The 15,446-nt window shown below is 43.1% G+C and overlaps 1 protein-coding gene across 1 annotated transcript in view; it reads right to left on the reverse strand.

Annotated features, from left to right (window-relative positions):
- LOC128737584 (uncharacterized) overlaps positions 1–15,446 on the reverse strand; it is a gene marked incomplete at its 5' end in the record, with an annotated part of 28,081 nt that overhangs the window by 11,529 nt on the left and 1,106 nt on the right. The window contains 4 exons of the mRNA XM_053832256.1: positions 5,645–5,870; positions 5,933–6,141; positions 6,202–8,058; positions 8,116–8,485. Of these exons, the coding sequence (XP_053688231.1) occupies positions 5,645–5,870; positions 5,933–6,141; positions 6,202–8,058; positions 8,116–8,485 (2,662 nt within the window). The remainder of the gene's footprint in view (positions 1–5,644; positions 5,871–5,932; positions 6,142–6,201; positions 8,059–8,115; positions 8,486–15,446) is intronic.

Here is a 15,446-nt window from a genome sequence, read left to right on the forward strand (position 1 = left end):
TGAGGAGAACGCTGCGCGGGCGGCCAAGATGCGCAGTACCACACGTCAGAACGTGGAAAGACACAAACAGAAGAAGATGCAGCGAAACCAAATCTTTCGGGAGAAAAAGCGCACCCTGGAAGAGCAGAAATATGCAGAGTTGGAGCGGCTGCATCGTTCTCAGGAAACGCGGAAGTTCTACCAGAAACTGAACGGATCCCGCAAAGGCTTTGTGCCGCGAGCCGAAATGTGTCGGGATAAGACTGGCAGTATTCTGACGGACGATCGTGAGGTGACGGATAGGTGGAAGCAGCACTTCGACGAACACCTGAATGGCGCCCAGGCGGAAAACCATGGCGGCGGGGAAAGCGATTTCGACGGTGCAGACAACGGGGAAGAGGTGCCATCCCCAACGATAGGCGAAGTTAAGGAGGCCATCATGCAGCTAAAGAACAACAAGTCAGCTGGAAAAGATGGCATCGGAGCGGAGCTTATTAAAATGGGACCACAAAAGCTGACCGTTTGTCTGCACCGACTAATTATTAGAATTTGGGATACGGAACAGCTACCGGAGGAGTGGAAAGATGGGGTTATCTGCCCGATCTACAAAAAGGGCGACAAGTTGGACTGTGAGAACTATCGAGCGATCACCGTTCTCAATGCCGCTTATAAAGTGCTGTCCCAAATAATTTTCCGCCGTTTATCACCAATTGCGAAAAGATTTGTGGGAACTTATCAAGCCGGCTTCGTCGAAGGTCGGTCTACAACGGATCAAATATTTACACTGCTGCAAATCCTCCAAAAGGGCCGTGAATACAGAGTTCCAACGCATCATTTATTCGTTGACTTCAAAGCCGCATATGATACCATCGACCGGAAAGAGCTATGGAAAATCATGGACGAGAACAGCTTCCCCAGGAAGCTCATCAAACTGATTAAATCTACGATGGATGGTACACAGTGCTGTGTTCGGATTTCGGGTGGATTGTCAAGTTCATTCGAATCACACAGAGGGCTTCGTCAAGGTGATGGTCTTTCATGCCTGCTGTTCAACATAGCGCTACAAGGTGTTATGAACCGAGCGGATATCAACACGCGGAGCACGATATTCAACAAATCTAGTCAATTCGTCTGCTTTGCCGATGACATGGATATTATCGGCAGAACATCTGTGGCGGTGGCTGAACAGTACACCAGACTAAAGCGCGAAGCAGAAAAGATTGGGTTAAAGGTAAATACGTCTAAAACAAAGTACATGCTGGCCAGCGGAACCGAGGCCGAACGACACCGCTTGGGCAGTAGTATATTGATCGACGGCGATGAGTTTGAGGTAGTCGATGAATTTGTCTACCTTGTCTCACTGGTAACGGCGGACAATGATAGCAGCCGTGAGATTCGGAGGCATATTATCAGCGGAAGTCGTGCTTACTATGGGCTCCACAAGCAATTGCGGTCGAGCAGACTAAGTCCCCGTACAAAGTGCACCCTGTACAAGACGCTTATTAGACCGGTTGTTCTCTACGGGCATGAAACATGGACAATGCTCGAGGAGGACCTGCGGGTGCTCGGAGTTTTCGAACGACGAGTGCTAAGAACGATCTTCGGCGGCGTACAGGAGAACGGAGTATGGAGGCGGAGGATGAACCATGAACTCGCACAGCTCTATGGCGAACCCAGTATCCAGAAGGTGGCTAAAGCTGGACGGATACGATTGGCAGGACTTGTTGCAAGAATGCCGGACAACTACCCTGCAAAGATGGTGTTCGCCTCAAATCCGGTAGGAACAAGAAGACCAGGAGCGCAGCGAGCAAGATGGTTAGACCAGGTGGAGCGAGATCTGGCGGAGAGTACTCGGTGTCCGAGGAATTGGAGAGCGGTAGCCCTCAACCGAGTTACATGGAGAAATTTTGTTCAACAGGCTTTGTCTTAGGACGGCAAGCCACCTAAGTAAGTAAGTAAGTAAGTAAGTATTTTCATTTTTAAAACATATTTTTGAAGTGTATTCAAACTTATTGAACACTCTGTAGTTTCGACGTTGTAGCGCTGCAGGAGATGTGCCGGAAGGGCTCAACGATACGTACGCTCAGAGCTGCGACAACACACAAAAGCTAGGTACAGTTTTCATAGTCATGATCTAGACGCGGTAGTGACTAATCGATCCTCGAATGTGCAGGTTGAAAATCAATCGTGCACATTCCTTCCTCGGAAGTACCCATGACGACAAGGAGGAATTCTACTCGCAGTTATAGCGTGAATACGACCGTTGCTCAAAACATAACAACTAGATTGTCATTGTCAGATTGTCAGATCAGGGATTCAACGCTCAGATCAGCCAGGAAGAGGAATACAAATCGTTGATTGGAGGGTTCAGCGCATAGGTTCCCACTGACGAACAAAATGGGCTTCCAAGAACATGGCCATATATTGTGTATTGTCTTCCGGCATAAACTACTCCACAAGTACAACTGAAGGTCACCAAATCAGACAAAAACACAGATCGACCATGTTTCGATCGACTGCTTGCATTTTTCACACAACATTGAACTCATGTCCTATTGGAGCGCTAAAGTTGACTCCGGAACACTATCCAGTAATTGTTAAGATACGCCTAAAACTCTTCGTTGACAACAATGTTCAATACCGACGTTAGTCTCAGTTAAATGTTGCGCGGTTCATTTGTAATTTCTATCAACTAGTAGTCGGGCCAATTAGCAAACGCGATTCGATAGTAGGAGTGTATTTGTGATTCAGTTAACGAATTCCGGCTGTATATTGGAGCGGAGCTTATTAAATTGGACCGGAAAAGCAGGCCACTTGTCTGCACCAACTTTTAGTTGGAATTTGGGATACTGAACAGCTAACGGATGAGTGCAAGGATGAGGTCATCTACCCGATCTACAGGAAGGTGAGCTATCAATTTTGTTCTCAATGCCGCATGCAAAGTGTTCGTCCAAATCGATTTCCATCGACTATCATTAATTGTGACCAGATTTGTCGAAATTTATCAAGCCGGCTTCGTTGAAGGACGGTCAACCGCGGAACAAATATTTACACTGCGACCGTTCCTTCAAAAGGTCGTGGGTACAGAGTTCACACGCACCATTTATTTGTTGACTTTAAAGCTGCATATGATACCATCGACTGAAACAAGCTGTGGAAAATTATGGACCAGAATGCCTCCCTTAGGACGCAGGTCAGAATGATAAAATCTACGATGAATGGTACACAGTGCTGCATTCGGATTTCGGGTGGATTGTCGAGTTCGTTCGAATCTCATAGAGCGCTTCGTCACCATCCAGTATAAACAAGAGGATCAGTAGCACAACGAGCTGGAGTAAGATCTGGTGGCGAGTACATGGTGTCCAAAGAATTCGAAGGAATTTGGAATTTGAAATTTGGAGATTATTTGAAAAGGCAGATTGTTTCAAATCGAAAAATGATTGCAGCACAAAGTTTAATTTAATTTTATATTATTTTTCTCAGGATTTTAAAATTGGCTGCTTTAGAAACTCCTGACACATTTCTAGTTCGGGTATTTAATAACCAAAGCAATTATGGAAGTCGAATTAAGTCAAAATAGACATAATTTTTACAAAAAATTGCAAGTTCCATGAGCCGTAAATGCAGAGAAAATACAAAAAGCCTTAATTTAAAATAAAATTAAAGCTGACGCACTAACAATGTAAAACAACATTGGGTTACAAAGAATTGTCTTATAAATTTTTAACTTCAATTTCGCATCTAATCTTAACGTTAGGCCGATCAATTATTGAATCACATAAATCTAATTTGAAGTTTAGATTATTTAGTTAACGGAAATCTGCTTTATCTTCCAAAAAAAGTTGGTTCCACCAATCCGAACCCCCAAAACTGTTTCAAAACCAAAACAATACTTGAAACATGTTGCATGAATTGTAATTGAAAGGATCCAAACAAAAGGGAACGTGCAGCAATTAGCCAGTGTCTGATCAATTCATTAGTTATTCCGCGCACATGTTGATACACCCATCACACACCAATCACAGTAGAAATGGAGCCTAGGCAATTTGGCTAGTACCTAACGTGCATTTTATCGATAGAAAACAAGGGTTCCGTATGCACCACCCCTCCACCCATCATCATGCCGTGTATGCGACAGTCGAGACATACGACATTAAACATTCAAAATTACTGGTTCGTGAGGGGCTGTAATTACAAGCTGCTAACGATTCGTGTGTACATGTGAAAAAGCATGTGCCGTAAGAAAAAAAAAGTATCAAAAAGTGATTCAGCTTTTTAGGGTTGATTAAAAATAGAGAAAATAAACAACGCAACCAACACGATATCGCACCTACAAAAATTAATCGATTCAGGTTCTCTTTATACTTTTTATATATTTGCTTCTATACTCTATAGTTATACCCTTGTTTTCATACTTTCAAACATACCTGAAAAACTAAATCATTCATTTATGTAATTGAGATTTCCTTCTTTTGATTTTTTTTATTGGTTTTTTACTGATGCTTCAATTATTTCTTCTTCTAACGATATTTTTAATACAGTAAGATGAAATACTTATTTGCAGGATTATTGCGTCAATTAGACAAAAAGTGAAATAGTTGGACTCAATATGTAGTCTATAAGGGCTGATGGCAATTGCTCAAACTTCAGCGTTTCAATTATAATTACACGAGTAATTGTAGAAATACAAATTAAGAGCACCTATAACATGATTTCATGAAAGATTCATCCCTTTATCATGATGAATGGAAATACCTAGTAGTGTAAAGTTTTACAAATAACCGTACGTCCTCATTAATATTTTCCATGGAAATACCACCAATAATGTACATATAAAATTGATCTGTTTGGAATAGGTAAATCAGGAGTTGTTGACTGGAGTAGCTTTAATTATAAAATTCAGTGTAGGTACTGTGAAACCAGATACGTTTACTAAATATGATATTACAAAACTGTAGTTTTTTGTTTCATAATATACGAGTATTGAGGATTATTTCACCCTTCGCACCCGATTTTTTCATACGCAATGAGTACGCTTACTAAATCAACATCGATAAACTAGGTACATCGGTCGAGCATTAAACTGCTCGTACGGATGTTGTCTCATCTGCCATTCGAATATGCATCAACACATGAATCTATTCGAAAGAGGAAGGGACTTTACGTTCGCTTCCACATTGAATAACAGCCGATTTCGAAAAATAGAAGAGATTATTTGCTTCTCCTCTGAATGCGTAATGCGTCTGATGGCAAAGCACCTGCACCTGGGTACCGATATTATTCAATACATAATTTATACACATTTGGCGCTTATAAATCATACAATCTGATTGATGAAATGGTCATTAGATCGAATCTTTTCGGTCTGATGCTTAGGGCTTCTACTGCTGTTCGAATGGTCATTAGATCATGTTACACCACTCTTCAATCCATTCGGTGCCACTATTAGGGATGCTAAACCATTCATTCCCCACCGAAAAGGTGGCCAGCCGAGGCAGGGGGAATTAATTATTGAAGAAGTATGATCCCATGGCAGGAATGAAGCTCACATCTGATTGAAATGTTAACAAAAACCGCAACGTGATACGTTCGTAAATTTTTAATGAATACACAGCAGCAGGCATTGATTACGCGGGGTTTGTGAACATGTGTTGTCTATGCTTACCTCCCACCATCGCGGCTCTGTTGTCCGAATCTCGCATCGACAGACTGGAAGACGCCTGAGATAGGCCACTGGATTCGGTGCTTGTCTGCAATAAGATGCCGGAGGTTGATGGAATGGGGAGCTGGTTTTGGTTTTGCGACAAGCGAAGTCGTCGTCTGAGTTTCGGCATATCGAAAGGTAAATCTCCGACGTCTACCGAAGTTACACTTCCAGAGGTACAGGGTTCCTAGCAATAGGAAAAAAACCTGAAAATTTTGAACAAACCAATAGTAAATTTTCCTGAACAACCTGTTGCAGATGAGCTCGTCGTCGTCTTAGCTTTGGCATATCGAAGGGGAGATCGCTGAAATCCTGAGGAAGAATTGGTTTTCCACTGTCGGATTTTTCCAAACCCAGCGAGGCACGTTGAATACCCAGATTCAAAAAGTTAGTCCGTGATTTTACGTCCTCTCGCGAGTGCAGTGAAATGCCACTGTCGGACCCTTGAATTTCTGGTCCTGAAATAACAAAAATTTACTTAACAAAAACTAGTCAAAAAGACGTTCAAATGTGCGTACCAGTAATAAGCAAAAGTGTTTTGTTTGGTGCTGACCGTCGTTTAGGAACCGTCAACTTCACAGCCTCATTATCGTCATTATCTTTTCGGGTCAGAGTTGTCGTTTCATCGGGCGAGTGCTTCTGTGAGTTGTTTCGGTTAATATCAGACGTTTCCGAACCGGGCTCCTGAGAAGATTTGTCGGAAATCGGACTTAGAATGTTCAACTTGTTGTGTACAACTACGGGAGCTCGCAGCGGGAAGGCAATGGTCGGCCCCGAATCGGAGCTATGCGAACTAAGCGAGGAGGACTGTCGCGAATCGGACGAAGAGGTACTCCGATTTCCTTCGCTGGTGCTGGACTTTAGGGATTCCATGCTACCGCCGCTGCTTGAAGTGGCCATGCTTTCTGTGGAAGAGAAGTTTCGGCCCCGTTGCTTGCTACTTCGATGGCTGCGTTTTAGCTCTAGAACCCGTTCCGGTTCCAGGCACATCGTTGATCGGGGTCTTTCAGTATTTTTTGGGCTATTATATGAGGAATCGTTAATACTACCATCACAACTACCGGAAGGAGGAACTTCACTGTTTCGTATTGCCTGGATGTCCAGTCGGAGATCTTTTAATCGCGGGTGCTGCACCACATTGGAAGAGGGAAGATTTGGAGCACTTTTGATGCTGTTAATAAAGAAGCGTTCGTGTTTGCCGGGAAATTTCATCGGAAGTGGCGCAGTCGACGGGGGAGAAGGAGTGTACCCACGCAGTGGAAGCTGGGAGGAAGACGTGGAGTTTGCGTTGGTTATATTGTCAAGCTGTTTATCGATTTGGAGTTTCTCCAGATCCTGGGCAAGATCTGCATCCTGAGAGACTTCAATGTCAGCTGTGGTTTGGATCTGCGTGGAAGATGGAGTTTTAAGCGAACTTTTCGAACGCTTGGTTTCTGCACGTTTGCTTCTGTCACGGTTTTCTTTATTTTGACTAGATACCATATTGTTGGTGCTACTATTGCTGCTTTTGCTGAATTGCAGTAATACCGATTGATTGGTTACCCGATCCACTTCATCCAGATCGTCGTCCGATCGGGTAATCTTCGAGTCAAATGCCGTTTCGTAGATTTGCCTTGTTCGAACGCTCGTCATATCTTCATTCACGGTTGCCGAGTTGTCACTCAGAGTACAATCCGCACAGTCCTGCGCGCCCGGTTGGTGTACGTAGAATATACTTCGGGGGCGAAAAAGTTCATCATTATCCTCGCCAAATGCAGGCGTTGCACACGCACAAACAGCTGATGCCGGTCCAAGCATTCGATGGGGTGGCATTGAGTGATCAAAAGACGGAGGAAGGTTACAGTTTGCGCGCACTAGGGCCAGTGCCTGGGCATGCCAGTCTCTTCTTTTTCGACATTCAGAACAATCCGAGTCGTCCGAGGTTGTGGTGGATGGAGAGTCGCACCGAATAATGCGAACTCCTTCCTCGGTTATGGAATAACGCTTCGGTAGGCAGACTTCCTTTTCGGCTGCCGGTGTGTCGAGACTGCTACTTTTCCGATAACGTGAACCAAGCTCTTTCTGTCGGGTACTCACTGACGATGCTCTACTACTAGTTCTTTTCGTTTCAGCTTGCTCCGGTTGAGCCGGCTGATTGTTGGCTGGATGGGATTGTTCTTGGCTTTTGGATTTTAGTAAATCGGAATAATAATAGGGAGACGGATTTCTTTTCGCCGTATCAGGAACGCTGGTCTTGACTGGACTTTGACGAGGTGGTAGGGGATGGATGAGGTCCTCGGAAATACTGTCCGGTGAATTGAGCTCCGGGATTTTTCTCAATTCGTCTTCGTCGTCTTCGATTTCCTCTTCTTCAGATGAAGCTGGTGCTGACGATCCTGGAATTGCAGTGAGATTTAACGATAGACTAACTTATGAATAACCTATAAATTTACCTGAGCTAAAATTCTGATTGATGTATTTAACCTCACAATTACTACTGGGTCTTCGCGGTTGCCGCTGCTGTTGAGATCTTCCGGTGCTACCACGTTTATAACTTCGTCTTGTGTCGAAAATCTCTTCGACCGTTTTAATAGCTACTTCATTGGCAACTATCTCAACGGCGCTGGTTGTTATTGGAACAAACGTGGATGGAGGATGTGGCTGTTGATGCTTTAAGGAATGCTGCTGCTGCTGCTGAAGTGTACCGATTCCTGCTCCACTACCAACAACTCCAGTGCCAATACCGACTACTTCCGTTCCTGCACTGTTGGGTGGAACTGCTGACAAGGGTTTTTGTAAATTCAATGGCTCTAGAAACGAAACCTGCAATTGAATGGAATGTGAAGAGGAAAAATTTGAGCTAATTTTTGTAAATTCCTTCATTCCATTAGACTGTGAAAAGCTTTTTCTCGCCGTCGGTTTAAAAGATGAAAAGTGCTTCCTGTTGCTGAGCAATACCCTTTACCTGCTCGAAAGCCAATGCTATTGCATTTGAAATGGAAAATCGCAAATGAAAAGGCAATTATGCGTACTGTGTGCGCTGTATAGAGTGAAGATTGAATTCCAGGACAATTAGGACGATTACTCTCGTACCCAAGCATCAATGTTGAATTGTAGACGCAATAATTGCTTGCTTACAACTGGGTTGGAGTGCGTTTTCGAGTGTCTTTTGATACTGGCAGTACAAAGTATGTGTGTTGTTTGATTTGGGCCCACTAGGGGCGTGGATGCTAAATTGAGTTTGGTATGTTAAGCACGTTGTATAATCGATGTATTTAATTTGCACAACATGGGGAATACATTACCGTCATCGAGCGGAGCCAATTGGAAATCGAATTGAAACGGGCCGGCTGGAGGAAGAAAGACTATAAATAATGGTGCCATTGGCATTCAATTAGTTACTAAAGAGAATGCAACTATTTGCCATGGAAACCACTTTCAACGACGCTGGTATTGAAGTAATAAATCTTGCAACAGTCGGTGATATATTTGTTCAAAGGATGCCATACTGGCAAGTGCAAAAACATATTCAGCTGAAACTTGTTATAATTTTCCTTCGAGTGGGCGTAACCAATTGAATAATTTAATTTTTCTAGAATGCACGTCTAGTTTATCGTGTCAGATGTGTGGTCTTTCAAAACGATGTCCTTAGAAATAAAAAAATATTGTAAAAACAAGATGCCGAAGCACATATCATAAAACAGAAAACTTTTTAATGCTTGAAACACTGACGAACTGACACGACACATAGAAGAAAATCCTTTAAAAACCATCGTCCTACACATTTTGCTTGCACACTAGCACCCTCTATTATGCATGTTGCGGAGTAGCTTACATTTGCAGGGTTTTATACTGTAGGATTTTTACATTTGTATGGTTTTATACTGAAAACTCGAAGCAACACTCGCGCGCCGCGGTGTGTCCATGTTGCGAAACATGCTTTTTTGAAAAATGAGTGGTTTTTGATTGGACGATGGAATTATCGCGAGTGTCTCGTCTGTTTGTCTGTGCTTGAAATTACAATAATTTTCACACAGTTTTTTCGCTGTATTTAATATTGTCGAAAAATCTCGTAATGAACGTCCGGACCTAAGAAACAGGCCTGTCATACGGAAAATGTATAGAAAAATTTGACTTTGAAAGTATTGGTTTATTTTCACTATCTAGCAACAGGAAAATAATCCTTTGATGAAAATCACGCGATTTTGGGATATTTTATGAATCGAATGGAATGCGAACCATAAACATCCGTTCTGAAATGGAAAAGCTATTAGGATTAAAAATCTTTCATTCTAGATATAAATCAGGGAATGATACCTTGCGGTAAGACGTAGTTTTAAGTCAAAATAATTTACAATATGAACAATTATGTTAACCGCCCAGTTCGCTACGAGGTACGATGCTAGTCTAACAATCCAGTCATCGTGTTTTCAAATCTCGGCTTAGCGGTGCTTTCAAGATAGAGTCGCTAGGAACATCTGTCGATAAAGAAGGGTCAAGTCTTAGAAAAACATTTAAGCCCAAAGCTTTGCTAGGAATAGTTATAAAACATCAAATGATATCCAAAAAAAGTTAGCATTAGTATTCTACTACCTGGATACACCGAATAACGTATTTTTTCACATATTTCGGAAACTCTAAAAACAAATTATGGAGTTTCAGAAATGTTTGTCCTTATATAACTACTGTAAGTAGTTCTTGAAGTTACTGTGATTCCCAGTAAAAAGCGACCATCTGCGAGTATGGTGGCGTGGCACTAGTAAACTACCTAAATCACACTTACTAATCCGTAACGTCCTGGACTGCAAAAGAATGACGAGTAATGAACTTGTTCTTGGATCTGCTGACTCTCAAATATCTAATCCAGCTAAAAATTGCGAAAACTGTTCAGCAAGGAAAGAAGGTATGAGAGCCCAGGCAGTTACCAGAGCAGGGGAGCCTGTGAACGTGTTTCGTACTGCTTACTGTACTGTTTACGTACTGGATCGCACTGCAGCGGTGGATTGGAAGCCGATCTTGGATTTCAGCAACGTCGAAATGCACTGCTCGCATAGAGCCGATGACAAGAAGACAGCGTTCTACGCGCAGCTGGGGACTACGTTCTACGATGCGAATCTCTCCAAGTAGTGCCTGCAGCGCGTAGTTCCACGCCTATGCCACCCTTCGTTTTCCATTTATACCCCATCAAGAATCTAATTACTCGTATTGTCGGCGTTGATCAGAAATGCCAAGTACATGAGCTCATCAACCCCATTTAGTTCATCGCCGTCAATTGTCACTGTCCGTGCGAGGCGAACGCTGTTTTCTCAGGAATCTCGTCCTAGGATATCATTGGTTTTCGACCCATAAAATTTACACAGGGAAAGCAAAGCAAACTGTTTTATTCATACGGCCTAAGCTATTCCTTCTAGCCTCCGTTTTAGTTTGGCAAGGGGATCCATCCACTTGCCGCGACCCTCTGTGTAATTCTAAAGGACTCCAGATTACATCCGAAACGCTCAGGTAGCATATAACTCACTCATGGGTTGCTTTGATCAGCAGCATCAGTTTGTCTTAAAAACTATAACTTCGCGCTCGGCTGTATCTTATGTTGCCTAAAAATTCAAGAAAATATAATGCGTGGCAACGCTGCCCTTTTCTAGCAAACGGTGAACATGTGCAAATCTATCACCTCTGTTCACTAACTACTATCCCTACCTCCACGTGGTGCCGGCTGGAATAAGCAACCTCGGTACACGAATACGGAAGGAGGCACAGTGGCTCCCGCTTACCCTAAGATGACAGCCCCGACAGCGGGATTGGATTCTTACTGAGCCTTGATAAAATGGGAACCGATAAACGAAAGAATAATCGTTGCCAGATTTAGAACACGGGTTAGAAACTGCAATTCAGTGCTATAAACCAACAGACGCTGTCGACCTGCAGGAGAAAGAGAGCTTTTCAGCCAGCTAAACAACGAAGGGGGATATCAGAATCCACTTGGGCGACTTCAACGAGAGGATTGGCTTAAACAGCGCGAACCCTGAACTTTGAAACGTTTACGCGTCACACGTATCCAACGTTCGGGAGAAGAAAGTCTTGAGGTGAAAAGGGCCTTTGCCGAACAACTTGAAACCCGAGCCTCGGAGTTGCCATCTAGTGGAACCTTCGAACAGCAATAGTTCGGCATTAAGAACGCCTTCACCAGTGAGGAAACTCTCCGAAAAGTGCGCAGCGGGCAGAGCAGATAGATTTCAAATGAAACTTAGAAAAAGATCGCCCGATGAAGAGAGGCGAAAGCCTGCATTGAGTGAGCGCTAACCAGATCGACTAGGACAGCTGCCCGTCAACGATACGCCAAACTGGAACTGTTTGTTGTACGATATTTCTCGCCGCCCTAGTGGTGACAGGATGAATACAAAGATACCGCTTAAGGACAGAGCTGGACAGAGCTTAAGCGATGGACTTTTTGAACAATGATTATTGAACAGATTATAGCTTGGTTCGACTCATGTACCTTCCAGCATTGGACAAAAGGTAGGAGTCAAAACGACTACTTGTTAAGCGTAGCTACCAATATCCCCCCCCCCTCCTCACCTTTCCGCTCTTGACCCTCCGTCACCAAAAAATTTTCATTTCTTTCCCCTACCGTCCCTTCATCAATTGTAGAACCATCGTTTCAAAAAAAAATAATATATATAAATATGTATGACCGCATTTCAAGGTCAAGACTAAAAATATGAGATTAGTCTATTTTTGAACAAGTCTTTTCAGTTTCAAATGTCAGAGATCAACAAAACCAGCTGCGTGTGACACCAATAGTTGGTCCCGTTGCCCGAAGAAGATCGATGCTACTTCCCGGCGGCAGCAAGCTGGATTCCGTGCTGGCCGATCATGCTAGACCATATCACAACGCTTCGCATTATATTGGAGCAGATCGACGAATTCCAGGACTCTCTTCTGCTGGTGTTTGTTGACTTCGAAAGAGCGTTTGACCGACTCAACCCCCCTACGCTACCCTACGAAATCTTTTACTATTGATAATATTGTAAGCGGCGTTGATCACGTAATGTCGCGATATTTATAGCAATCGAAGTTGGTCTTTTCCGCTTGCTGTATTAGTCTTCAGCTGTTCGATTTCTTTTCGAATCTCTTTGAGATCGTGAGCAGGGACGTTGGTATCATTTGATAGGTACTCCTAGGCCAACTTCCGTTACACGTTATTTTGTTATATTCTCATTTTGTGATCAGATTTCCCTCTTCGTCCATATCAGGCTTCGGTGTGTATCATTTACAAGAACCCCATAGAACCTGTGCATCTCATTAGCCTGGGCTAGTGGTTATATCTTTTTACGAACTATCTCCTTCTTCTGGCGGCTTTATCTCCACAGAATCGTGGTCGAGTCATTCGGTTCTCGTCAATACTTGGCCAAATTGACTTGTGGCCAGGCTTAGATAGTTTTTCAAGCTCTTGTTTTTCCTCTCCGTCGTTTGCTGGCATTCTTCTTCACACCAGTCAATTTGTGCACTCGGGGCTTCTTCACCTAGCACCGACAGTCACAGTCGACAGTCAAGCATATTCTGCTCAATCCATCTTCGAGAGTCGAAGCTAGCTCCACAGAGGAAGGTAAGTGTTTATGTAGTAGGCATGTGTAGTTATCGACAACTTGCGGGTTATCTACAAGCCGAATGTTTAACCACAGACTAACCGACGTAACATTTCGAACAAATTTTCTAACACTTGGAAAAAATACAAGCATCACCTGATGCAGTCTCCGCGCTACGCCAGAGTAGGTTGCTATAAATTTAGCAATGCTATAAATTACTCAGCTCCAGCGCAGGCGAACGGCGTTCTGGTGCAACTACAACGCCCTTAAGTAGCCTTAAAGTAGCTCGAAAGCTACTAGTCTAGTCTAGTGGTTTATAAAGTCCCTGTAACATTCCTAGGCAGCCTTAAAGTTTTATTGTTAAAGTTTATTTACAGCGTCGCATGCAAATGTGAAGAAATATGCATGCTTCGAGGCGACACGGCTTAAAGCGAAAACCTATATACCCTGTATACAGGCGTGTCACTCATTGCATGCCACTTCATGTGTAAAGCGCTTAAAGAGACAGCTTGGCCGAAATCGATTGAGTAGTACTTCCGGAAACGCATTACTTGATAGTTATAATGATTATCTGCATCGTCGATTATTTGCTTCACTAGATAGAATCCTGCGCGATGAAAAGTAAATAAATCGAAACGAAATCTGCCATCAGCGGTGGTCCCTGGGGCCATTATCGACTATCAGCGCCAGAATCACACTGTGTTCATTGGCTGTTACACGCATTACACACGCACTAACTGGCAACATCCCAGTAGCAGCGACCACGGCTGCGGAGATCACACCACTGCTGCGCCGTTCACCATGCAATCAGGATGTGCATGTTGCGTGAAGTTATGAATCGATTCCCGAATGAACGTTCCTCCCGTTCGTTCGTTCGTTTCCGACGGCCTGGCCGGGCACGGTTTGCGTGCGATAAAGCGCAAATTGATGGATCCTTGGGGGCAAAACCTAGGCGTGAATAACCCCTCCTTCGCGCAGCACTTCAAACATAGCACTTTATTTCGTTTGGCACCAAACTTCCCAACTCCTGCTATGAAGATTGCCATGTTTTGACGAAAAACAAGCACTCTATGCCAATCTCTCTTCTCGGATGGCATCTGTCTGCTTAGAGTAAACCACGGAGGACCGTAATTTATGACACCTCTAATTTATGGTGTAAATATAGCAACTGCAACGTCTGTCCCAATAAAAGTTCACTGGCTGCGTTGCGTGAGCGGTACCGAGATCTACATGAAACAGGACATTTCCGGATGCTCTTCTGCTGGGTGCTGGAAATTGAATAAATTCTGCCCATAGGTTAATTCGATTAGACTCATGAATATTTCGACACCGATATCGGAGAAGCCGCTGCTGTGGGACTTTGGGCTGTCGAAGCACTTTTTCCTGCCGTTCGTTTCTTTAGCTTACGACAGAGCGGGAATTGAATTAGATATTTAGTAGAATTTACATAATTTTAAATCGATTATAATGACGATGCTCGTGTGTGGTACTGCCAGGAACGTTTAGCTCGCAATGAATGTGCAGTCGATTCTGTATATGGGTAAATTGCGTGATTATCATATTGAATGGAAGCATTGACACGCTACCCCAAAAGACGCAAAAATCGTTGATACTATCACCATCATCATCATAATAAAATAGCAACAAACTAATTATGAAGTTTTTCTCGAATCGAACCATTTGGAACATGTGCACTGTTTGGGGTAGAAAAAGGGATGAGTTTTTTTTTCTCTGTTAGCCTATTTGATGTTGGGCTTACAAAGTCATTAACAGTATTTTGTGTTTCATGTCTTTAGCACTATAACATTCTACTAATGAAAGTTGACTTAGTTTGGCCGTCAGCGTATTGCAGTCATAAAATGTGAAACGAATGGTAAATGCGGTAGAAGTAAAGCTCTCACATAAACTTTAAACAAAAATACCCAATAGACGAGTACTGTATTGATTTTTCGTACAAGGGATTCTCAAATCATTAGGACGTGCTACATAAAACAAAGTTCTATGTTCCGTTTCGAAACTAGACTTTCTGTTCTTCATACGACAGACTTCACAGCCAGCTGCAACAGTAAAAGACGATTGCGTATTTCGAGGTCAACTGATTGGGTTCATTTACAATTTGATGGCCTTGCAGCTCACTCTATACGTAATAGTACAGCAATTTCAACAAACCAGGCACTATACAATGTATTATTTTTCAA

Source organism: Sabethes cyaneus, chromosome 2, assembly GCF_943734655.1.
Source record: "Sabethes cyaneus chromosome 2, idSabCyanKW18_F2, whole genome shotgun sequence".
In the NCBI taxonomy this organism is placed as follows: domain Eukaryota; kingdom Metazoa; phylum Arthropoda; class Insecta; order Diptera; family Culicidae; genus Sabethes; species Sabethes cyaneus.